The following is a 26171-nucleotide window of genomic DNA, read 5'->3' as shown; positions in this document are numbered from 1 at the left end:
AATTCTTGCATTTGAGATCCAGTGAATAAAATAGACACAATGTTAAGTGCTAACATTTATTTTGAGGAACAGTATGCTGAATGCATTTCAACAGAATTTTGCCAGTCCCTGTAATCAAACATTTCTTACATGAGACATGAAGCAACAGTGGCTCTCCTTTGATGGGAAAGTGAATGTGCAAACTGAAGTGAGAGTGTATTATTACCAGTCAAAATGAAAATAAATTAACATTATACACAATAATTTTTGGATCTCTAGAGATTATCAAGATTGTATGGCCTCTCTTTGACACTAATGTTTGGCAACATTAAAATAAAAGTTGTACAAAGGAGCGTGTAAATTAAATCAAGTGAAATATCATTCCTAAATGCCTTGGCTATTTACCAAGTGAGGATTTTTCTTTCTCACACCACAGTCCCTGAATGATTTGGTTTTTCCAGCAAGTACACACACACACAATCATCACAATCCTAGTAACTCCATCAAAGGATCTACTTTCATGAATATTTACTGCAGTGTTCTCCTTTATTACATTCTATATGGACAAATACATGTGACTCTAAATAATTATGAAACCATTCCACACAAACTATCTCATGAAATCCCACTTTTTGCTGGCTAGACTTACACGATTCTGTAAACTCGTCTCATGAGAACGCAGATCTAAAGATCAATTTCAGAAGAAAAGAAAAAATGTAATTCCTGACAAAAGACCCAGCCTGAAATTAACAGTCTGAGGATTTCCCATTCGGGTAGTCAACCAAAACAGCCTAAAGCTGAAACAAACAACAAAACCTCAGTCGTTTTGGAATTATGGCTGGGTGACAAATCTCCAGGTTTGCCTCCATTGCTTTAAGCCTGTATCTTAATGCTGTGTCTTGGTTGGATCATGAAATTCACTTTATTATCCACCTTGAAGTTTGTTAGCAGAAAGGTTTAACTGTCATACGTTGACAGGTGACAGAAAGCTATCCAGAGGGTAGATACTCATTACAACAAGCAAGATACTTAGTATGACAAAGGGCAAAAGTGGAGTCCGTCTTTTCAGTATCACACTCAGAGGGAATGGTTGCTAGCTAACTGGAAGTAAACACCTTGAATTGACCAAACTGAGCTTAGTCAGTGGTTCAAGTATCAGCCCTTGATCATTAGCCTGCGGGATGTCAAACCTGATCATGAAGTGTACATCCAATTCAGAAGAAAGTACATACTCTTATCTCATTACTGTATAATAAAGAGAAATTCAACCAAATTTCGTTTTCTGTTCACTTGCTTTAAGTCTTGAATAAAAATTCCAGTCCCATGACACTCATATTTAAAAGGCCAATTTACGTATCCAAGTATGTATCCTTGATGGTCATAACCATAAGAGTGAATATTTAAGAAAATGCCTACTTTTACCAAAATGATTCTATTTCTCTTTGAGATAAAGCTTGAACTGTTCTCGTTCTCTCATTCCTGAAAGAAAACTTCACATACATGATATATGTCATATATTAAGTAAACAGGAACAATGCACTGAATGTTTTATACCTAAGATGCCTGACTATATTCCAAACATAAATAATGATGCCACGGTAGATAGGGATAGTGGCACTGTTGTTCTACTGCAGGCGTAGTGAGTGCCACAGGTGAAGATAGTTATGTGAGATAAAGTGCATTCAAACGGTACTGAGGTACTGCGCTAATGTCAGTCCTCCTCATCACTCCAGAAGGCATCTTCTTCATCGAGATCCACACCTTGGAAGAGCCTGCGACGGGCAAGAAAAGACACATTCAACCAATGTGTTTGTAGATGGACAGTGTCAGTGATTAAATGTCTGAAGTGGTGAACACAAAAAGAGAAAGGTCACTCACTGGTTGTAACAAGGTGAATTGGGGTTGTTAAAGTGACTGTACGGGTTGACTTTGCTGAGCAGGCCCAGGCACAGCCAACAAAAGTATTGTCTACAAGAGGTACACGTCATCTTATTACAGCCATCCACTTTCTAAACAGAAACAGAGACAAGGCATCAGAAAACATCAATTAACAACAGTAACTGACATAACCAGAGGCTGGGCATGAGAATCCTCACACAGGATCACAGGTCGCAGTTAATTCTGTATTCACCTGACTACATTCACTCATTTGGTGTATTATGTTGGTGATGAAAATAAATTCTGTGTTTCGTAACTGAAAGCAGTGAACACTGACCCCTGGGGATAAAGTCAAAGCCTGTTCTACTGTCTGTTGCCAGCAGAGGGAGCCACACCTGTATGTTGGTTCCACAGTGTGGGCAGCTTTTACAGTTCTCATTGAGCCAGTCTCTGCTAAAGGACTCTTCCACTGCTTTCTGGATCACCCTCTTCCCAAAGCGTTGCTCCATGAACTTTTTCCCCTCCGTTGTGGCAGACAGGTACTCATCTCGGAGGTTACGCAATTCAGCTGAGGCACAAGATAGAAAACAAGGACAGCATTGGATTTAAACTGAGGACACAGGGTTGGGACTGACAAAATGTTCAGCTGAAAGGCAGTATCCACAGTCCTTAAGCCAGCCTGTTCCTACACAGCTTTAAAAGTTGAAGTCTTTTTAAGAATAATTACTCTTCTCTTGTTGCCCTAAAAAACAAAATGACTGTATGTTCAGCGACATTACCTGCAGGGATTTTACAGTTGGAGAGACCATGATAGCCCAACTTGCACAGTGTGCAAAAAGCATACTGGCAGGCCGAGCAAATACCCATGGTTGTGTCTGGCTCCACCATAACAGCAGTGCCGCAGGAAGGGCGGGGACAGTAGACCACATCGGCCATGAGATCTAGACTAGACTGGAGCAGCAAACGGTCATAACGGGCAAACATCTGCTCATCTACCAGCTGCTTCACCTGAGTGATGAAGACGAAGGGAGGGAAATGGTTCATTACAACTTGAATTACTTAAACCCTCTTCTGAAAAATCAGTTTTGTGAGGAATTACAAAAAACCAAAGGTACATACACATACATCTACTTTACCGCTCTCTTACCTGCAGCGGTGTGGCTAAGGAGGTACATTTGGGCTCAGGGCAATTAAGGCACTGAACGTTGCCGTCCCGTATTTGAATCTGGAAGTATTCAGTCATACAGGCCTTGCAGTAGACATGCTGGCACTCCTTAAAGCAGAGGCAGTTGGAGCCCAGTTTCTCTACAAAGCATATCCCACAGCAGAACACCTTGCTGTCAAACACTCTCTGTCGCTGCGCTTCGTCAAAATCCAGGAGCTGAGGTAGGAGGTCGGCGCGCGGATCCATCAACAGGACGGCCCGCGGGTCTAGTTGAGAAGACGAAGACAACTGCGGTTCAGATTTGCCCTTCTTCTTGTCCTCTCTTTTGTTCTCCTCACTGTTTTCAGAATGATTCCCACTCTGCGTCAGAGCTGAACAAAATTGATAAATGTAACAATCATCATCAAAAAACAATCCAAAAAGTTTTCCAAAAGTTACATTTTTTAACGAAACTAAAGTGTGCTCCTTATAGTTTAGCAAAATAATAACATGTTCTCATGAAAGACAAATCCTTGCCATATCGTGATTTTTATATGTAAACTGACTGAGGACTCTTACAGAATGTGTCTTTGATCGAATAAAGCATTTGTTTGAGACATCAGAAATCGTTTTACAGCAAACAAATTAGTCAGACAGAGCGAATACATGTTAACTGCTGGTACTGTACCCAGTTAGTCTACAGTATCAGCCTACTATTACTTCACAGGAGAACATTAGTAACAGAATAGCAAAAGAGCATATTTGTGTTTTTGCTGACAGAGTTCTTATTTTACTTGAACTCTAAACCAAAGAATGATCTACTTGTTATAGATATATACAGGTATGACTATTAACTAATGCAGATGCATCCACAGAAGCAAACAAACAAATTTATTTAACAAAACACACACTGTACCTGTGGCTGCAGGGTCTGTTTTCCTGCGCTCACCGCCTGCCTTACTTCCTCCCCTTGTGACTTCAAGAGGAGACTGGATTCCCAGAAAGTCCAGAGCCTCCTCTTTCAGGAGCTGGATCCACGTGAAAAGAATCACACAGCCTTGGTTCTCCTCCCACAGCTCATCCAGGCGTCTGCACAGAGAGCTCATCTGAGGCAGTGAAAAGGAGAAGGAACAGGTATTGAGAATGGTGAATGGTAAGGACTGCCCAGAAGCTTTCTTTTGAGTGATACCAACAATAATTCTTTATCAAAGTAAAACCACTGAGTTGACTCTCAATTTGAATACTTTGCCAAACCCTGCTGACATGTAGAGGTCAGCTTTTGCAATGATGTTGTGAAGATATAAGCTAGCTTGAGTCTCACCTGTGCTCTGGTCATCCATTTAGAGCTGAGCGTGAAGATTGGTGCGGACATGGATGGATAGTCAGCAGGAAGCTCAAAGTTAAGCACCAAAGGAGGCAAGAAGCAGACATGATATTCAGTTTTCTCTCCTGCAACACAGAAATTATTTTGTTACATTTCCTAATGGGGGTGAGACCAATAAATACTGTATGGAAATCTACAATATAGACTCAATACAATATATGAAAAGTGTCTACTACTGTGCTTGACTTGCAAATGAGTTTTGCTTAAGTTATAGGCCTCGCCCTTATTTCTTTACACTGCTTTCTGACAGCTCTACCTTTGACAACAACTTTGAAATCAGGAGGGAGCTCTAGACAGAACTGGATCTCTCCCCCCTGTGCCGAATCTGCCCGGTGGAACTCCTCCTCATCATAGATACTTGCTAATGCAAGCAGCTCATCCTCCTGGGCTTCCTTGTCCTCAGACATTTACATTCCTGTAACAATAATAACAAGTTTGACATAAATTCATAATTATGAAAATCTACAACAGCAAAAGCAACACATGGATGTTGCCAAACAAACAGCTACCAGACGTTAACACGATGAGAAGAGAGCTGTGGATAATAATATCGTATTTCACTAGCTACTACTATCATTACAAAAACAAAGTCATCATTTCACAGCTATAGCTTCACATACGGCTGTCCTTTCGTAAATTATCTGATCTAATTACTATCCTTAAGGCACTCTTAAAACGTACACAAGTGAACGCTATATACATGGTGAGCATAGTGTGTCTTTACCTTCCCCACAGCTAACGCAACTTTGTTCTGACATAATGTCAGCTTGCCTTAGCTAACGTTAGAGCTAGCTATGGCTATAATGTGGCTCAAAAGTTAGCACGCTAGCTAGCAAAAGTAAACTTTACCCAAATTAGACGTGGTCGTCATTTAATTATACTTTAACGCTCGCCTAAATAACAACGTTTGTTGTTGAGGACAGGGGAAAACTGGCAATCTTTACGCCAGGAGACAGTTAAGCTAGCTAAGTTAACTATTAACGTTAGCAGAGGGGGAAAACATTCAAGCTAGCTATCAGTATAGTTGTTAACAGTGGCTATGGCTATGGCTACAGAGCTCCGTGCTGCTGTAACTTTTCCTTTTTGGCAGCACTGAACCATAATTGTCCTGCTTCATATGTACATCTGAGCAAAGCAATTACAAGTGCAGTAACGTAGCACTACTGTGAAAATAACGCGTTTCATACCTTGTCCGACCCAAGTACTAGTAACTCCTTCACTCTGACTGGTTCATGACCGGGGCAGCTTGGGTGTTACAGCGCCGCCTGCTGGCTAGTTGGTGCACAACATTAAAACTATGCTAATACCAGACATATCCGTTCATATTTATTAGTACATTGTAAGAAAAGGCTATCGGACACAAATATATGTTCTGACGTTAAACTTACATGTTTTACGAACTGTCGAGAGCGACCTGGTTATTTAACGTTGACTGAGAAAACCATTTTTTCATATTTACATTACAAAATGTAAGTCCATAATACTCGCTTGGCTGTATTGATAGTGTAACTATAGTTACTGTACGCATTATATTTTTGGATTAAGTTTATCATACTAATTTATGTTATCTTTACAGTACACTGTGGTAAAATATACATTTCAGTTTGAGTAATTCCACAATATTAGTTGGACTTTTTGGCGGAGGACAGTCAAAAGTGTAACAGAGGTAGTACAACCAAAAAACTTCTGGCAACTTCAGAGTGGAGGAGTTTTTCTGTGAACCCAGAGAAATTGGGTTTGTGTACTACAATGTTGAATTAAAGATTATTCAAGAAGAAATGATTACACACACTCTTATTACACACAGGACAGGAGACCGCTATCAACACAGACAAGAGTTACAATAGCATTAATTATAATAATAGGAATAATCCCTCTTGAATACTACAACACAACCTCCAAATATATTATATAATATATCTATTAGCTAATGAAGTACTTATGATTTTGATTATTTGTCATTTAATCTGCCATGTATCTTCTGGATTAATTGTTAAGCAACAACAACAAAAACAGCCAATAGTCACATTTGAGAAATTGGAACCAGGTATATTTTGTTCATTTTTTTTTTTTTTTAATACTTTAAACAATGAATCCACTATCTCTCCAGTGACTGATTAGTCGACTAGTCAACCAGCTGTATCAGCTGTAAATGTGCCAAAATGTCCTCCTTGTCCACTTCAGCAACTACGTACCACATCTACACTGTCACTAAAGTGTTGGACTTCAGAGGAAATCCTGTAGTGACAACAAATGCAGAGCACTTAATTAAGAAATTATCCACAGTTTACAAGGTGACAGGGTGTTACAGCGTGTTCACGAGGAATAAACTGAAGGCAGGAGATAGCCATTGTGTTCACATATAAAGAATGACCACTCCTTCTCAATAAGCAATGTCTCACATCGCATGCTTTTTTTTGGGTCAAGATTTATTATTTTTGGTGACGTGGCAACAACAGCAGCACCAAGAAGGTGATTAGTTGGACCAGCATTCACACTGTTAAGTAGAAAAAAAAAAACAGTACAAGGCTACCAGAGAACAACCAACGGACCATTGCTTTTGAATGAGAAAAGCCAAACAATAAGATCCTGCATGACAGTAACTTAGTATCTAGTTTCCACATACAACACAAGTAAACTCAACAAAAACCTTCCCTCCTTCCTTTTAAACTTAAAACATTATAACCCAGCAGTTACAATTATTTATAGTGAAAAAAAATGCACTATTTGTCATGTACAATGTGGAATAATCCATGTTCGTTGACATGTGCTGCTGAATCTGTTATTTTGACATACTGCAATATTTTACATTTTCAGGAATCCAGGGTTTATTACTAGTTTTCGTGTTCACAGCCACTTTGCTTACAATTCGTCACATCTTACATTCTTAGCTTAAATGTGCTCAGGAGACGCTGAACATAACTACCTTTAACATAATGGCCGTCAAAGCAACACGGAGAAAGCGGTTTCCATCCCACGCTCATAACTTTTATGTCATTAAGTAGACTGTTCAATATTAATATTATGCAACATTTTTGTATTCAAAGAAAATAAGAAGTGACATGCCGAGGAGGCTGATTGATGAATAGTATTGATTAAGGATGCTGCTGTCTTTTGTCTTCAAGAGAAACTACTTCCATCAATAACAATCTCAGAAGAACGACAGAATTGGGGCAGAGTAGAACGACAAACGTAGGTGAAACTCAGGCGCAGCAGGTGCAACAGTTAGTCAATGTCCATTTCAGGGAGCTTGTTCTCCGCCGTTCCCTGTTCCGTGCCTGTGGATGTGGCTTTGTCTGGGTTGCATGGCTGGCTCTCTGTCTCCTCTGGCCCGTTGACTGGCCCATTCTCCGTCTTCTCCTCCTTAGGAGGCTCCACCTTGGGCTTGGGTTTGGACACCACAGGATTGCAGGCTGAATAAAGCTCCTGAACAGGGAAAAAAAAAAAGCATTAAAGCAGGGCTGTCCCCGACTAAGGATTAACATAGTCGAATCAGAATAGGTCTTGCCTATAGTCGGGGGGGGGGGGGGGGGGGGGGGGGGGGGGCTCCACTTTAATCTTGAAAAGCTGCAGAGCTGCAGTCTTTTTCCATTAGTCAGTGTAACTTACACTGTTACATTTATAGCTAAACTGAAGCTTATTGTAGACCATTATCTCACTGACTGCCTGCCATTCACCGGTCTTGTGGTCAGAGTTTTGCGTGCATGCCGTGGTTCACGGTTACTTGCATATCTATTTCAAGTAGCTTACTATTTAAAAACAATATAATATTCTTTGTGCGGTTACTCAATGGCGATAAATGATCGAAACGGCCTGCAAGGTGCGGACAACTCGGCACAACACTTGTGAAGCTGGGGCTCTGTCTCTGCAGCAAGTGTTCCTCTACTGCCACTACACACATACACGCTACACCTACACTTACACCTGCGCACTGATGCCCCAGGGTTAGGGTTACAATTATGGATTTATTCACGCACTTTAAAAACATTTATTAAAAGCTTTTGTTCATTTTTACATGTTTATATACAGCATAGAACATTGAAACTTATATTGTAATATGCTGTATATTAACTTATTGGGAGAAAACTGGTAGTTCTATGTAACATCAGCTGTTGAGCACCCCCAAATCGCCAAAATGACATGATCCTTGTTTTGCTGCGAAGCATCGATTGTGAGTTTGACAGTCAAATCAGGCTCCACCCATCAAAGCATCGAATCTTCGCCTATTCGGGGTCAGCAGTACATATTAGCCAGTATTTATAAGGTTAAGTGTGCATTTGTCTTGATTGCACTATAGGTACCTTAGCCTTGGCCTGGATCTCCCGAACTTTGACCACTGGTTCCAGAGTGAGGTCCTGACTGTTCTGCTGGTTCATCTTGCCGTTCATCCAGACCATGGCGTCGTTCACCTGCTTATCCACCCGAGTCACGTCCAGCTCATCCAGGTGATTGTACTGCTCATCCTGTTGGGAGAAGCGCAGGTAAATTATGACACCTGTCTGGTGATTGTCAATAATCTAACCTACAACTGTTCTTTAAATCTTCTCTGTATCTACAGTATATTTACGCTTGACTTAAAAGACTAGACTAAGCTGCCTCTCTGTGCCAGGTTACCTTTGCCTTGTAAGCTTCAATGATCTTCATGTACATCTGGATCTGTCTGCCCAACTCCTCAAATGCTTTTGGCCTCTCCTCAGCTTCCATGTATCGCTCATGAATTGGCTGGCCAATTTTCTGTAAGGAAAGCCAAGTTTATTTGTATGGCACATTTCAACAACAAGGCAATTCAAAGTGCTTTACATAAAACATAAAAGCAACATAGGGAAATAAAAAAAAGTTTTTTATTAATTTATTACAACTATTTGTTCACCTGTAATTCTAATGGGTTACGAATAATCAGGCTTTTCACCTTCCATTGTTTAGCTTTTTTGATTTCTCATCTCTCACACCAGTCAAACCTTGTTTGATATTTATTTCCTCTTATTCACTTATTAACTACTTAGTTGCCTTGAATACAGATTGTTTGCGCTACAATCTTGGTAAAAGCAGTCGAGTTGAGCCATAATTGACCCAACAGCGAAGAATTATAATAGAGATTCTAATCAGCGCTGTCAGACTTGGTCTGACTACTTATGAGAGAGGAAAAACCAACTGACTTTCAAAGGCAAGGAAGGTCTGTAAAAAATAAATAAAACAATAAAATAAACTAAATAAAATTGAAGAATTCCCGGTTTAGTCAGCCAGTCATCCAGCAGGAGAAAAACATGGCTTTTCCACCACAAAATCAACCTATTAACTACTGAAAAATATTGATATTGTTGAGGATAAAGCCATTCTACTATTTTAAATATTGTACTATGCATTTGAAGTTTCTATTAAAACCACAGAACACAGTACATAAACATATATTGCACATCACAGTCATCTTAATAAGCAGGGCAGGGCATTGGCTCAGATTTTTAAAAGCCCCTACAAACATTAACTCCATGATCAGAATTTATATCCAATTTTATAGTGCCTGTGCCTCGGTGCTGACCTGTTACTCGGAACAGTAGTCCGTAAAATTGTACAGTGAACCAGTTCTCTTTTGAATGGGAACATAACCATTTACCACAGAAACAGCTGTCCAGTCACACACTACATGCCAGGTTACCTTCAGTTCAGCCAGTTTGTCAATATAAACTTGTTTCTGTTGGTCCTCTCCGTCTTCATACAGCCAGTTCTCTGTGTCCTCCAGTTTTAATGAGAACGTGTCACGCTCCTACATGTTGCACAAGAAGCAAGATTAAATGCACAATTTGTGAAAACGTCAACAGAACAAAACATAAAACACATGTAGCATATCCGAATTTAATCCACTGAAAGTTAAATATGACGTTGCTCATGTCTATTGAGAAGATTATTGTCTTTTAACATGATCTGTACTCACAGCTTCATTCACAAACTTCTCCAGGACACCGTGCAGTTTGTCCCTCATGTCGTACACATACTCTTCTACGTTGTTCTTTGCGTCGTTCCTCTCCTTCTCTAGCTTATCTTGCATGATCATTTTGCCCTGGAAGGGTCACAATGAAGGTACGCCTGATTAGTCATGCAAAAGCGTAGCAGTGCACACAAACAAACTGAAGACGGGACATCAAAACACTTCAGATGGACCAAGACAGACAATATAAATTTGGTGGATTCTCATATCCAAAGAATCACATTTAGAGGTAAAAATGTAACTTTACTCACTTACTGATGTAAAATAATATACCTTGAAACAATTGTAGAACATAATTAAAAACACTGGTGTAACAATCATGCTGTGGTGTCTAAGGCTACGTACAGACTGCAGGCCAAAGTGACCCAAATCCTATTTTTTTGCCCATATGTGACTCAGATCAGATCTTTTTATGACAGTGTGAACAGGCCAAGTCACATGGAAGCTGATCTTTTCCATTTCGGAATTGGGCCACTTCCATATGTGGTCCAAATCCGATACAGAACAGATCTTTTTAAATGAGACCTGAGTCTGGACACTCAGGTCACAGTTGATGCGACTTTGATGTCACTGTGGAGCAGCTGTTCTGCTGTAGACGGAGCCACGATGAATGAAAAGGCTCCAAAAAATGCCACAATTAAACATGTGGCTCTCTTACTTCTCTACCTCGCTATCATCTGCTCACAAATTCCCTTTCTTATACCTGAAATCCACCGGACTGCGAGCTCTCTTCTGAGTTACGTACATGCTACTTGTCCGAGCGGACACAGTGGGGAGAGAGAAGAGAGAGGGAGTTGTGGGGCAGTTGTTATACAGCGCCAGAAACTGTAATGAAACGTCATAATTCGGGAGAAACGTGACCCGTGAGAGGACAATGAAAAACGGGAGTATCCTGCAAGCTAACCGGAGCTAACCTCTGTTGCTCCTTGTTTACTTCTGTAGCCTGCAAGAGCGTGCCGCGTGTGACGTCGTGTTGCGCATGCGGGTCACTTTCAGGCTATGGACAGTTCACACTGGAGTCTGATATGGGCCACATTTAAACAACAATGTGAACTGTCAAACAAACAAAAAACAAAAAATCAGAATTGAGCATTAAGGCCTGCAGTCTGAACGTAGCCTAAATGATAAGTGGGAAAGTTAAGAAGCACTATCTAATAAAATAATGAGGGAGAAATCCTCTCTAAGGGAAAAAATCTTCATGAACATATTTGTTTTAAGTAGTTTTAGAATATTATGTCATATTACTTATATTATAACTTTAACTTATAAAGTGTCCGACATTCATTCCTCTTTAAATAAAAAGCAAATGAAACGAGGACAAGTAAGTCTCACAAGCACATTGCTTGGACAAATACTGTGAGTGTATGCTAGACATTCCTGGTGATTTTTAGAACATTACCTCATTCTCCACAAACACATTTAGTATGTCACTGGACAGCTGCCACTGCAGATTGTCTTCTATGGGCAGCTCCACTGTCTTCGTTTTCACTTTGGGCTTCTTGGCTTGAGGGGGCTGGTCGTTCTTCTTCTCCTGCTTGGCGTCATCTGTCGTCGTCTGAAAAGGGAGAGATGTAAATAATTTTAGTCTGTGCAAATACTGTTCTGCTGCTTTTGTGCAGAAACAAAAAAATATATATACACACACAACTACTTAATAAATGTTAAATGTTTAACCAGTGCTTTTTGTAAAAGGAACTTCACTGGAACCTGTAAGCTCCACCTTTTGGTTTAATACTTTTTTAATGTTAAAATTAGAATACTTAACGCAACGGTTACCTTAGTGCTGGGCGATATGCATGTGTGATATATATCATATCAAACATTTCCATATCATGCCAGAGCAATACCTATCCTGATATATGTTATTTATATGAAATGCTAATATTCTTGATTTGAAAGTTAGAATGATGTTAGTATGCTGATTCTAAATCTTAATTATCAATATCAAACTCGTCTGCTAAAATGCAATTTGCTGTTTAATAGCCCTGACACAGAGCTAGTTTTATCATCCAAGGGGCAGAGCTTTATTTTGGAAAACTCACAAATACTTGTTAGAAAGACCCTCTGCTTCCTTTTATATGCAGTCTATGTCGGCTTCTGACTCATCTTGGCAATGTTTACTTGGGCTGAACGATTCGGGGAAAAATGTGATTTTCCTGCCAGATATTGCAATTCGATTTTTTAAATAGAAGTATTGCTATGCCAGTCTATTTTTGACAGAAGCCATGTCAAGCAGTACAGACCAGATAAACCAGGCAGGAAGTCAGACACAGAATGGTATAGATAATCCAGTCAATTTTCAAAATAAAACGTCCTGTGCAGTTCGTACATCAACAATAAAAAAAGTTAAAACAAAAAAAAGAAACAAATTTAACTACGTAGCCTACTTAACCATAGTAAAAGCACAAAAATCAAGGACAACTGAACAAATAAGCAAAATCTGAACAACTCAGCAAAATCTTATTCTGAAATGCCCCGTGTGGATATGTAACGTTAGCCTGAAGAGAGCGGAACAGGCTCACAGAGAGCTGTTTTTCGATTTGAAGCACACAAAATGACAAATTAACAACACGTTAACAACGTGTAGGCTAAACGGACCGCTGCTGAAACACTTCAGTGTGAGTTGACACCGACAAAAACCGTGGAGCAGCCGCTGCCCGTGTTGGTTCGGCTGGCCCCATTATGCCACACGTTTTCCTCTAGTTTTGTTTGTTGTTGTAAAATGTACACCCCCTGTGCCCGCTCTGATTGGTGATTAGGACCGTAACAGGAGGCGCATGGAGCTTGTGATTGGCGAGCAGATCTGCCACACAAGGATGACAATGGAATGAATCTGCAACTGCATGACTGTTTAAGATGGGTCAGATACGCTGTATAATTAACCTACGTTTTAATTGCCGTCTTCACAATTAGCTAATCGTGATCTTTCAAATTTTGATTTGAAAGTGATTAATTGTTCAGCCCTAATGTTTACCATTTAGCTGATGATGGGATGTCTTTGGCTTATTTTGTAATGAATGCTTTGGATAAAACAAACCAACTGACATGAAGGACAACAAGAAATTCTGTCTGTGATGTTTTGAAAAACTGGCACTTGTTATTGACATAGACCGTATCTCTCAATCCTCACTGAACTGGCATATAGTATCACATCTTTATTGACATTATGGTGATTGCCTCATCGCCCAGCACAAGGTTACCTCCATCTCCTCGGCCTCTGATTTCTTGTCTCCGTTGTCTCCAGCCTGGATTTTCTGATCTTCCTGATCCACCTGCATTTTGTTCTGACACACGATAACAAAAGAACAGACATATGATGTCAAAGTAACAGGTGCCATTTTGAGGCAGGTTTAATCCAAACTCTGGGTTCAGACAGTTTCAACACAAGTGTCAAAACCAAACATCACTCAGAAACACCAAATAAACATGAATTAATAAGAAGTTATAACACTGATATACACAAGATTCAATTAATTGTGCAAGTCCTTATTCCAAACAAATTAAAACATCCCTGACTTAATCTAAATTGTGATTTTTTTAAGCTTCTCATAGGTTGTATTTGATGCAGGTGTTTGTGATATTGTCACTTTTTGAGAACAGTTGACGCATTACTTTTGAGTAGAGGTCGACCGATTAATCGGTCGACCGATTAATCGGTCGGACGATTTTTGGCATTTTTTAACATAATCGCCATCGGCCAATATCCAAGTATATCAAGCCGATTATTAGGCAGGCGCATCTGTGGGCAGCCTAGTGTTGTCATGGAACACGTGTTTGACGCGCGCTGCCGCTAGAGTCATTGTCCAGCTGAGTGAGCAGCAGACCTCATCCAGTGCCTTAAGGAGCTAACGGTAAGGATTCAATTCTTATTACTCCTTTATATTTAATTAAAAACTTTTGATATGTTACTGCCAACTTCGAGAAAAAACCTGAATAAGACACATGACATTCAGCTAATTTGGATCGTAGTTGAAGTTGCATTATCACAGAAGAGTTGCTATCATGTCACAATAAGTAAGCAATAATTTTGCAATTACAGAGTGAATCTGAGACTGTTATTTGTTCTGTTTGTGTGTCTTATATTTGAGAGGGTTGTCACTCAATGCAGAGAAATAAGTAATAAAAAAGAGACCAACGCACTATAGGCTAGTGACAGACTGGCTTGGCTTTGCTTTGCTAACGGGTAGCTACAGACAGACCCGGTGCTAATACGGCACTGGAACCTTAACGACCGTTATCTACCGCACCCAATATCAACGCGGATTTCTGTGCTTCAGTTCGGTGCAAATACAGGTTAAAAACCAAGCAAATATCGGCCAAATAAATCAGCAGCATTAATCGGCCATCGGCCGACCCGGATTTCAAAAGATCGGTATCGGCGTGAAAAAAACATATCGGGCGACCTCTACTTTTGAGGAAAAAAGGCCAAATGAATGCAAGCGTGGCTCTGGAGCACAGGTGGTGAACTTCAACCCAAAACAAAATGCAACCCAAACAAAAATCAAAGCCAAACAAATCAAAGAGGCATTAGAGAGAAAGAAATGCAACCTCTTGAAGCTGTCTTAAGCTTGTTAAGGCAACGCGTGTAATAGTGATGAATAGTGATGACATGACCAACTATTAAAAACTCAAGGTGTGGCCAGGCTGATGTTCTGTATAAACGGCGAGGTGAAATACACAAAGCAAACAGCATACAACAAGCAAACACACCCCGTGCTATTATTCTCTTACACCCAGTGCAAACACACACACAATACACACCTCCTCCTCCTTCCCTGTCTGGTCCGTCTCCATTGGTTCCTCCCCCTCAGCTGTTTTCACGACCTCTACTAGCGAGGCGCTCGATACACTGAACATACCGTGAACGTTGACCCGAACTTTCACCTTGACCTTTGCGCTCTCCCCAGAGGCCTGAGGAACCACATTCTTTATCAGGAATTGGCCTGTACGGCGGAGGAAAGGGTCAAAGGTTAGAATATCCTCATATCAATGAGGAAGGGTGAAGAAATCCAACTCATTACAATTAAAATATTAAAATACATACAAGAGGCCAAGCTGAATCACAAGATAAGATACTGCCTATTTGTATTTTCCAGAAAATAACATTTAGTAGTCCCAATTACCATGTTTCATCAAGATTGTATCAAACACCTTGTGACTAAAAGCGGGACAAAGTCGGTGGATTAATGCATACATGCTGCAAGGTATCTGTCTCTACTCAAAATTATGAGCTAACAAAGCTAACATGGAGTAGATGCTTAAAATGAAAGTTTAAAATGAACGGTCTCTAAGTAACTTATAACTGGCACACTTTGGACTTTTAACTTATATTGCAAACTACCAATTCAATTGATAAATACAAAAGACTTTCAGAAAGACTTCATTATAGCCTTTTTTAAAAACCAAAACAAACACTGATGTTCATACTCAAGATTGTCCACTTATCTCTAATTAAGTCTTACTGAACTGTCAGTACCTATAGCGGCGTTGGGGTAAGGCAGCTCCTTGGGGTTGTTGTAGTACGCTTCAAGGGTGAAGGGCTCTTTCCGGAAGAAGGTCAATACTTTGGAGAAGGGAGCTGCATGGTTCTTTGGGAAAACCTCACAATCACTGTACAAACACAGTAGGAAGAGCGATAAACAAGACAAGAAAAGTTACAGAGACAGAATCTTACAATTAAGTTAAGGGTTTTATAGTGATGAGGAAATTGACACAGAGATCGTACCTCAGTCCCTCCTCTGCGGCAGAGTTCCATTTTAGGGAGATGGAGTAGGGGACAACATCTGTAATGGAGAACTCTCTGACTTTGAATGCTGGCGACAGGATAGCACACTGAGGAGGAGAGGAGACAAGTTACCAAAGCTCCAAGTTTTGTCTTTAAGTCACTTTCTTATTCTGATCAACAGCAAGAAATTCAGACTCTAGCCCAAATATTCAACTTCCAATCACATGAATAGAGGAAAACAAGATTTGATTTGTGAAGCTGTTACTAGCAAATGTTTGGTATTTTTTATTTAATAATACAAATGACAAATCCTGCATTAGCAAATGAGTTGTGTCACACTCCTCCCACTGGACCAAAGTGTCGGTCATGACAGGTGAATTGTACCTGTAGTGCACAGCCTCTGGCCACGGCCTCGTCTGCATTCAGGGTGGTGCTCAGCTCTTTGCCGAAGAATTTGCTGATCCGCTCTTTGATGGCGGGGATTCTGGAGGCAGCACCCACTATCTCCACCGCATAGATGTCTTCCTTTTTCAGCTCTGGATGCAGGAAGACAGGAAACAAGGATGATACAAAACAGGCTCCTTGGAGTTTACAGAAACGCAGCTTCACTTTCTAAATACTCTGATAAAAAACAACTTGGATGCTGAAATAGCAGTGTGAACAGCACAGCAGTTTAAAGATACAGCCAAATGTGTGTTTTCATAAAAATAAATTAAGATATTTTTTGTTTTCAATACATTTTCTCTTGATCAATTATTTGTTAATGGCGTCAAGAGTGGCAAATTATTATTATACACAACGATCCTCTTCACATTCCAGATGTGCCCCAACTTTACAATCACCAACGTTTAACAGCTGGAGAATGTGTTGCTGCACAGTGAACACCAGAAAAATTCATACTTAAGTCACAAAAAATTCTCCTTCCCATGCATGAGTGCCCAATGTGGGTTGCTTTTGGGTGGAAGTGACAGCCCACATCACCTTTTATTGTGAAACTGCATATTAAAATGCGATCTGTGTCTGGATACATTACCCAGATATTAACGATGTGATCTTACTTTTGTGTTTACACCTGGTTTTATAGAATTTGTGTTTACACCTGTTATTTTTAATGTTATCCCTTGTGATCTTCCTCCAAACCCGCACGGAAGAAATTTGAGGTGGCGGCTAATTTGCCCCAGACTCCCTTGCAAAAAAATAAAAAATTGATATATATAGTATTGTGTCAGTTTGTCCTGGTGTGTTGTAGTAACAGTGTGTAAGCTACTCTGTCGTTAGATAAATGATATGCCTTGTTAACAGCAGATCAGCTGCACAGACGATAATTAGCACATGACCAAAACAACCTCAAGCTAAATTTATATATTGTCGTTAGTTGCAGCCCTACATGAATGTTCAGATTGAAACAAGCAAAAGCAAGCAGAGATAGAGAAGAAGCATGAGTGATTAAAGGCCGGCACGCTGCCAGTGTCCGGAGGGAAAGACTGTTCGGCAAAGCACATGACTGAACCTTGTCTATGTGAGTGAGCACACACTGACGGGGATAGTCCAGCAGCTATTAAAGTCAGATGTACTCACTGGCTTGTTCCATGACACTGCGCAGGGGACCCTCTACTTTGGCCAGCAGCCCTGCACACATCTCCTCAAACTGACCCCTGGGGACACATGGTCATAGATTATTAAAAGAGTCACACACACTCAGGGAAAACACACATGTGCAAAGAAACTAAGACAGGCATATGCAGGGTACATAGAAAAATGATTTCCAATTATATCAACACAATTTTTAAATGTGTGCTTTATTATAACAGCCCTCCTGAACACTCTTGACTCTAGTCTACAGAAAGCTCAAGATGACTGTTCGGGGTCGACATAATCACCAAATAGAGCAGGCAGGTAGCTTTATTTTACATATAAAGCAACAACGGCACAAACATCCCACAGATTAGGGTTTCTCAAGCCCTCCTCTGAAGATTTCCATCATACCTATTGTTGGCCTCTTAACTGTCAAAGTAACTTTTCATCTCACCTGTTAAGTTTACTGGAAACGTCAATGTCATTCATGAAGCACTCGATGTTGAGAGGCAAGTCGGAGGAGTTGGCACTCATCAGCTTCTTGAGCTTCTCACACTCTTGATAGAGTCGGACCAGCGCCCGGGGCTTGGTCTTGACGTCCAGCTTGTACTTTTTCCCAAATTCCTCACAGAAGTGGCCGACCAGGATATCGTCAAAATCCTTCCCGCCAAGCTCGGAATCAAACGCAGTAGCCAGGATCTGACGGTGGAGGAAAGATAAGGGGTAAATATTCAAAGTGATGGCAACTTATCAAACTACCGGATAAATATTTCTTATCACGGCATATCTGCAGGTCTAGATTGGGTGCGTGCATGCGTTTCAATTAAACAAACTTCACGGCAGCCCACACGTATGGGGAAAATGCATTCTAATAAGCAATAATGTGTACAATATGTGGGGAAAATGTTCTTTTCTGCTGATTGAATGTTTTACCTTCATCCTTCTTTACACTTCCGCAAAATCCCTGAACCGGTGATTAAAAAAAACATTGCTTACCATTCTCTCTACCCATGCCCACACAACTTTTTGGCAAAACCGACAAGAAAATACTGCTGTATCATCATACCCTGCCCTAAAACCTCCTCCACTCTACAGTATTGCTTTTCAAAGTGGTCACAAATTATTCATCGCTCACCTTGAGCTTTCCCTTGTTGAAGGCACAAACTGACACCTGGTAACCCGAGTGGCCCACGTCCACAAACACCACTATCCTGGGCTTCTCTTCTGGAGCAGGCAGGTCCTGCTTATAGATGCCATATGCCAGAGTCACTGCAACAAACAAGCATAATCAATGGTTATTTTGGGCCCACCGCTGTATCAGCAAACTAGTCAGAACGATGTATTTCAACAGCACTACGCTAAACTTTGTGTCACCTACAGAAACATATAACTACCAAACTGAAAATACATACAAATAAAAAGATAATATTTATATGGTGATAAAACATAAATCAGAATTTCAGCATGTTTATGAAAATATTCTGTAGCACTAATGTCACATAATTACAAGGATTTAAAGCTATGACACGGCTCCAACTAGGGTACTTTTACTCAGCAATGACTCATAGGCTACACTTTGCGATATACTTAGCTAGAAATTGACAACACAATACTTCCTCATAACTTTCTTCATAGCATCTAGATGTCATTTCCCAGCACTGTGTTATAATTGTCTAAAAGTCAGTCCTGCATAGAATATACTGTGTTTCAGTGTACCTGCAGTGGTTTCATTCATTAGCCGTAGACAGTTGAGGCCTGCGATCTGAGCTGCATCCATGACAGACCTTCTCTCTGCGTCTGTGAAGTAGCTGGGGACCTGGAAACGGAGAAACGATGCAGTGTTAATACAAAACATTAATGAGCCTCTGTGGGTGAAGATACTAGTGTCGACAGTCTCAGAATGAGGTCCCCCAATAACAAAACAAAATATCATACACATAGTATTACTGTAGGGCATTGATAACATGCAGAAAATACCCAAATGAATTCCCTGCAGAACAAAATGTCTGGATAACGTTGCTGTGTTCGTTACTACGGGTGCCAAAACAAAACATCTCCTTGTGGAAAAGCTCAAGGGCTAAATTTAGCTATTGGCCAACATAATGATAACATGTATCCATCTCTAGGGCTGATGCAAACTGTAGATTTAGGCCCAGTGAAAGTACAGTCTCTCTGTGTGAGATCTGTAACATTACATAACAGATGCTGTTGGTGAATTCATATACAGTATTGAGCACAGCCACACACACACACACACACACACACACACACACACACACACACACACACACACACACACACACACACACACACACACACACACCCCCCTTGACAAACAAGGAGGCAAGAGAGGAAATAAAGCTTTCAGACAAGACATCTGGTGAAGTGCTCAGAGCTCAAAATGTCATATGAACAGGTGGTAATAAATACCTTGGAGGTAGCTTTCACTAGGCATTTTATAACAAAAACTACTTGCAAATGCAAGAGGATGACATTAATAGCTGCCACTCAAAATAGCAGGATGTAATTGCAATGCAATATTCCATTTAAGTAGAGAGAATGGGATAAAGTACAATAAGTAAGGGCATAAAGAACAGTAAGTCAGTGAGTCACGGGTATCTCGAAGCCCTGTCAGTGCAGTGTCTCATCTTCAAATAAGCCGTGTGCAGGGTAAGTAAATTAACACATCCTTAGACATTTAAAGCCAGTTAGATAAGATATGTTGCCACAAAAAAAGAAGCCTAAAAAAACTTCCAGCTGGACCTGGATAAGCGGAAACTTAATACACTGTATGTTTTATAGATTTTCAGACACCCTGCTGAAGCCGTGAAACCGTCGCGGACGTCTGCAGGGATGCTTACTGAGATTACGCAGTCTGCCACTGGTTTCTTCAGTGCACTTTCAGCAGTCTCCTTCAGTTTGGTCAGCAGCATGCCAGTGACTTGCTCGATGCTGAACACTCTCTCCTCCTCCATGTACATGACCTAGAGTTGACAAGAATTAGGAAGATGTTTACTCGAGGAAAACCGTTTAAATAGCTTATAAATAGGCTCTAAATAAGAGGATATTTTCCTTAATAATGAAGAAGGCCATAAAAGTTACATTGAATGCATTTAAACAGACTGAAAGCTCATCAAACGGGTCCCCAAAAGACCCAAAGTAAATAATGTAATGAAATAATAAATGTAAATATGCAATCTGAAAAGTTTTAAGGCACAAAGTGATTCTTCTCGGATTTGTCATTTCTTCTGCTCTCATCTGGCCTGAGGGCCACATTAACAAACTCCACAGGGACACAAAAACATGCCAGTCAGTCTGCAGTGTGCAAGCCAGGCACTGTCATTTGTTTATTGCAAGAACTCTGGTTATGTTTCGAGTTTTACATCGACTATCAGATGGTACAGATGGTTAACTGTATAAACTACACTTTATGGTCAGAACGTGACAAACACTTGATGCCAAATAGTGGATCACTTCACATATCTGAGGTAGAACATTCAAAACAGTTATGATTAAATCTTTTTTTCAAAAAATATGATTAGTAACTCTTTTTTTAACCCCCTTTCCTCAACAAAATAAACAACTTAATAGAAAATGTAATCGCTAATTAGTTTGTAATTCTAATAAATTAAATCAAATATTTATTGATGATATATTGAACATTTGTTATATTGAGGGAAATTATATTGCGACAATTATCATTACTGTTTTATTGCCCAGCCCTAGTGCCAGTACATTTTTCTTATATAGGCATTCAGCTGGTAATGGACACAGGGACAAAGATAATTTCATACCACAGAATAATGTTGTGAGATACATAATGCCAACAGACAAAGAGAGAGGTAGAAGAGACTGTTTTTAAATTGGACTAGATAGAATAATTACTTTTTTTTTTATAGCCGTCCCTTTTTATGTACGATTGCTCCAGTTCAGCATACAGAACAACAGATAAATACAGCAGCCAGTTGAGTGTGCTAACTCAAGTATCACTTTTTTATCAATTGCTTTTTCTTCTACTAACTTATGGCTAACCATGTGATCTCCAAAACAGTAGAGGCACTGTAATATCCTTATATCTTACTTTTATACCAGTGGCTCCAGAAGGCATCTGTGCCAGGTTGTACACCAAGTTAGACTTGGATGACTGGACATAGGGGTCTGAAAATGCCCTGCCATGGAATCGCTTGAAGCCCTGCACCGTGTTCTGACAGTTGGTCACCACCTGGACGTGATGAAGGAGGCAAAAGAAAAGAAAATTAAGTTACAACAATGAGCATTAACCTTGACGTTTTGCATTTAATTACAAGGAACTCTAAGGATGTTAACAGGGTGACTGAATTGATTTTACCTGGCCCTTTGCAGCTGCTCCTATAGATCGATTCCGCGGTCCAAATGATACAAATGACCTGGAAGTTACAAAAAAAATGTTAAGCTACAGCCTGACATACTATTACAAGCAAGAGTCCTAAGCTCCTTGTATCATCAACCCATTTGTGAAAAACAACCCAAAACAAGATTTACTTGTCAGTTAAGTTATTACATGGTCTCATGCCTACATATTACATTGACATTTCAGAGACCAACCTACATAAAACTGGACGGACTTATGTCTGCAGTAGCAACATCAGGACTTTGTTTTGATTTGCACAGAAGTAAAATTCAATGTGAATTATGATTAATATTTCCGCTTTCTTAAGATATTTGCTTACAAACTGATGTGAAAGGTGAAACCTTCTGCAATGTAGAAAAGTATACTACATTTTTCCAAAAAATCTTTATTGAAACAAGGATCGTGGCAGGATGCAGGCTTGTTAAGATCCAACTATTCACATCATACTTTATAAACCCAGTCTGAAGTGGTGTGGGCAGTCCACCTGTATCCCAACAGGTTGTGGTCTAAACATGCCTGTCATCATCCTCCCTATCAAGCACAGATGTCAGAGCTACAGTCGCTGTCAAACACGTTGTCCAGGAATGGTCAACTCAACACATTTCTGAAGAAACTGGCTCAACAGGCACTGGGCCACATCTTGACCCAAGAACAGAGAAGTAATGACGAATGATGAATGATGCGGTGGGGATTTATTTTCTGAAGAAGAGCAGAACATGGCAGTGCAACATTAAAATGCTCTAAAGGGAGAACATGAATGTGGAAAAGCTGGGAAATGATTACAACACTTTTATGGAAGACATAGGGCTGGACAATAAATCAAGAACAATAATTATCGTGAAAAATTTGAGACTTATCGTGATAATTATCAATATCTAAAGATATGATACTATTTATTGTGATAACATTTTTGGCCATATTGTCCAGCCCTAGGAAGACAATAAGAAACCTCTAAAATGCAATGATCACTCTTTGATTTATATACTATTAATTAAACATCCCTATTAGGAGAGCCACTCTGCACCATTTAAATGATTATTTGATTTTAAAAGTTAGAATCTAGATATCCAATCCAGTAAATCAACTTATTGTTTCAGTCGTAACTAATGTGTACACACGGCAGTTTTGAAAAAAATCATCTCACTATAAACCTTTGTTTCAAGTTCATTATTTAGCATCAAGAGGCCTGTTTACATTTTTTTACCCTCTCCATTACCAAACTGATTCTCCCAGGGAGTTAACATTCATTATTTTCTTTTCTATCTTATCAGGGAAAAAGTTCTAAATGTTTCAAAGCTTGTGTTTTGTTCATTGTAGTGCAAAGTGCCTAAAATGTATTCAAACTGTGTATAGTTGGACCCCCCCTACAGTTCAAGAAATCATCCTTTGTGATTCACAAATTTATTTAAATCAGTTTACAAATACTACTCTGGAGCAATGAATTACAGACATTTTAATAATAAAAAGGCCTGAGTGGAATACATTTTTGTTTTTATTCCTCACAAATGAAATTAAAGATCATAACAAATGGGTGGCAATGGTGCAGTGGATAAGACGCATGCCTTTGGTGAGAGAGAGATCTAGGTTAGATTCCCACTGTGACACATCCACTAATGTGTCCCTGAACAAGACAATTAAGCCCTGGTTGCTCCAGAGGCGTGCGACCTCTGACATGTAGAGCAATTTTAAGTCGCTTTGGATAAAAGATAAATGAGTAAATGTAAAACATCTGATGTTATAACACAACACCCGTTACAAAAGGAACATTTTGTAAAGATATAGTCTACTAATTTGTTATAAGCAGTCTTTTTCTAAATTAATGAATAAAGCCTTAATAGTACACAACAACAGTTCACAAAACAGTGAAAAGACCCTTCGCAATTCATTCATACATATGGTGACAGGACCTACAGCCACTGTGGGTGAAAAGTGTACAAAACAAATACCTTTATGACAATTATTAAAAAAATAGATTTTATTTTAAAAATAAATATTTTTAATTTATTCAGTTTTATTTAACTTTTAAAACGTGTGGTTAATATAACAGTATTTCTTTAGAACAAGTCGTTAAACTCACTCACTCAAAATTGCTAGAATATTCCAACCTGCGAGTGGCTGCTGTCGTCATCGCAGAGAAAATAACGCGAGGCGCACGATTTACCACATGGGGCACACCGGTTGGTCGGAGTTTCGCCTTCAATAGATTTTAGAACGAGGGGATGCAGAACACCGCCCGCTCATGTTCGCCGGGCAACCAAACACCCGCAATCAAACCACACGTTAATAATAATAAAAAAAAAAATCTGTAAGCTTGGCTAACTAGCTAGCTCGCTCGGGAAACGAGCGGTGTAACTTAAGGATGAATTCTAGATGTTTCCACGTTCGCCATGAAAATAACAAACGATTTACCAATTTAAACTGAAAGGCAGATTGATTAACCAACATAGGGTCACAAGTTTAGCTAGCGGTAAGTTAGCTAGTCAGTCAAGCTGCACTCACGTGCATTAACGTTAACGTTACCCCGACACCGGTGACACCGTTAGGTAACAACTATTAAATGCTAATCATATCCATCTCTTCCATAACTTGGCTATTCCCTCACATGTCCAGTAAATAATACCGGTAGTTATTTTAGGTACTTACGGTGTACATCTGTCGCTGTATTCGTTAGCAACTGTCTCGATCCCTCCGGCTCGGGCTACAGCTACATAGCAGCTCTGAAAGCCCAAGTCAAATCCCACCACTGACATCTTCAGCGATACAACTGACTTCTAGCTACAACGTTATGTAAAGTTTGACTTAGAAAAATGAAAAACCAAAGTACAGCTTTAAAATGATGTGGTTATTATGTGGAGTACTAGTGCTGCGCTGTTAAGTCGGGCTACTTCTAGTCATAATCCACACCGCTATTACCGGTGCCTGATCTGCGCTGGCAGGCTGCAGCAGCAAGGTGGTCTAACTGACTTCTCGCAGTCTCACCGGGAGTCATCGCGAGATTTAAATAGTTCCAGATATCTCTGGACCTTTCTACAACCATGTGAATGCTTGTTCTCCATTACTCGAGGCTTTGGGGGAAATTTCCTGAGATATCCTAGCAATTGCGAGATCATTCGGGCCTAAATATTTACCATGTAGGCCTATGGAGTTAATTTTGTTTAAATATTATTTGTGTGAACAGAGACACACAGATAATGTGTGAATGTGTATTCTGTATAAATTAACAACTTTCCACAAACACATTAACAAGATTTCTAAACTCAAAAAATATTTTGCAAATATAAAAACAGATCTGCAACTACACATTCCACAATTTAATTTAGTCTATGGTTCACACAAATGATATTGAAACAAAATTAACTCTATATAGGCCAATTGCATTGAGAAATCAACAATCTGATGATGCCTGGGATAACTGAAAGTATGAATCCACGTTTACAAGTCTACAAAGCAGTGTAAACGCTTGAGTCAACAAACCACAGCTACACACTTAATTGATACAATATATTAAGGCTTTTGTAATGTTATTACTATTGTTTTATAATAATATTAATATGTTATTATGTTAATGTTGTTTTTTTATATTCTTTTATGAAAATATATACATAACACAAATGCAATTTAATACGGTACAATGATATATGAAGACAACATATAAACTTAAAAATTTAATCGATGAATGCAATTTAATACGGTACAATGATATATGAAGACAACATATAAACTTAAAAATGTAATCGATGAATCTGATACATATACATTTGTGTTAGACATAGCCTTACACTGTTTCAAGCAGGAAATGCAAGTAAGCAATGTTTAAAATAAAAAATTATACGTTTTTAAGGACAGTAATAAAGTATTTTCCTACGCCGGTGCAAAAAAGTTATTTCTATGTTTGACAAACTTGTGTGTTTTATCTTTTTAAATTAACCAACATGTGAAGAATACACAACATTTAAATTTGTAAATTATGTTGCATGTTGGTGGAAAATACAGTTTAAGAACCCATGAAATAGAAATGAGAAGTGATGACAATGTACATGCAGCTCTGACAAAAAGTAAATATGGGTGGGTGGAATGACAGTTGAATGGTGGGAGGTTGCACTGCGTTGGTGA

The 26171-nt window shown here is 39.5% G+C and overlaps 2 protein-coding genes across 4 annotated transcripts; both read right to left on the bottom strand.

Moving 5' to 3' along the window:
- Nucleotides 1–42: 42 nt before the first annotated feature.
- Nucleotides 43–5661, bottom strand: rnf14 (ring finger protein 14). 3 transcript variants are annotated; one of them, XM_038708827.1, is made up of 9 exons: nt 5573–5661; nt 4642–4800; nt 4323–4450; nt 3918–4107; nt 3005–3393; nt 2637–2865; nt 2253–2425; nt 1858–1988; nt 1691–1751 (listed from the first exon to the last, which is right to left on the bottom strand). In XM_038708827.1, exons 2-9 carry the CDS (start codon nt 4790–4792, stop codon nt 1691–1693), a joined length of 1452 nt encoding a protein of 483 aa, XP_038564755.1. In that variant the 5' UTR covers nt 4793–4800; nt 5573–5661. The 3 variants fall into 3 exon arrangements, with proteins under 3 accessions (XP_038564754.1, XP_038564755.1, XP_038564756.1); XM_038708828.1 differs by lacking the exon at nt 5573–5661 and adding an exon at nt 5235–5255; XM_038708826.1 differs by lacking the exon at nt 5573–5661 and having other exon boundaries at nt 43–1751; nt 4642–4792.
- Nucleotides 5662–6776: 1115 nt separating this feature from the next.
- Nucleotides 6777–25004, bottom strand: hspa4a (heat shock protein 4a). The gene is made up of 19 exons (XM_038708506.1): nt 24702–25004; nt 22017–22074; nt 21750–21890; nt 20530–20652; nt 19385–19484; nt 18804–18937; nt 18123–18367; nt 17672–17748; nt 16478–16629; nt 16094–16200; nt 15845–15978; nt 15130–15311; nt 13569–13652; nt 11768–11923; nt 10315–10440; nt 10039–10146; nt 9000–9119; nt 8687–8848; nt 6777–7811 (listed from the first exon to the last, which is right to left on the bottom strand). The coding sequence occupies exons 1-19, from the start codon at nt 24806–24808 to the stop codon at nt 7611–7613; spliced, it is 2517 nt and encodes an 838-aa protein (XP_038564434.1). The 5' UTR covers nt 24809–25004; the 3' UTR covers nt 6777–7610.
- Nucleotides 25005–26171: the final 1167 nt, after the last annotated feature.

The sequence above is a fragment of the Micropterus salmoides genome, unplaced genomic scaffold (genome assembly GCF_014851395.1).
Source record: "Micropterus salmoides isolate LMB-PRFRI ecotype aquatic unplaced genomic scaffold, ASM1485139v1 Ms_hic_scaffold_9, whole genome shotgun sequence".
Taxonomy (NCBI): Eukaryota; Metazoa; Chordata; class Actinopteri; order Centrarchiformes; family Centrarchidae; genus Micropterus; species Micropterus salmoides.
The sequence above is the reverse complement of the archived record's forward strand: the minus strand, read 5'-3'. Positions and strand labels throughout refer to the sequence as shown.

Excerpts from the sequence above, each read along its gene's own strand:
- rnf14 (XM_038708827.1), bottom strand. The coding sequence starts at position 4,792 with ATGTCTGAGGACAAGGAAGCCCAGGAGGATGAGCTGCTTGCATTAGCA. Across the intron at positions 4,451-4,641 it reads TTTCAAAGTTGTTGTCAAAG|GAGAGAAAACTGAATATCAT; the intron begins GTAGAGCTGTCA and ends TCTGTGTTGCAG. Across the intron at positions 1,752-1,857 it reads AATTCACCTTGTTACAACCA|GCTCTTCCAAGGTGTGGATC; the intron begins GTGAGTGACCTT and ends TGCCCGTCGCAG.
- hspa4a (XM_038708506.1), bottom strand. The coding sequence starts at position 24,808 with ATGTCAGTGGTGGGATTTGACTTGGGCTTTCAGAGCTGCTATGTAGCT. Across the intron at positions 13,653-15,129 it reads AGACAGGGAAGGAGGAGGAG|AACAAAATGCAGGTGGATCA; the intron begins GTGTGTATTGTG and ends ATCGTGTGTCAG. Across the intron at positions 7,812-8,686 it reads AGATCCAGGCCAAGGCTAAG|GAGCTTTATTCAGCCTGCAA; the intron begins GTACCTATAGTG and ends TTCCCTGTTCAG.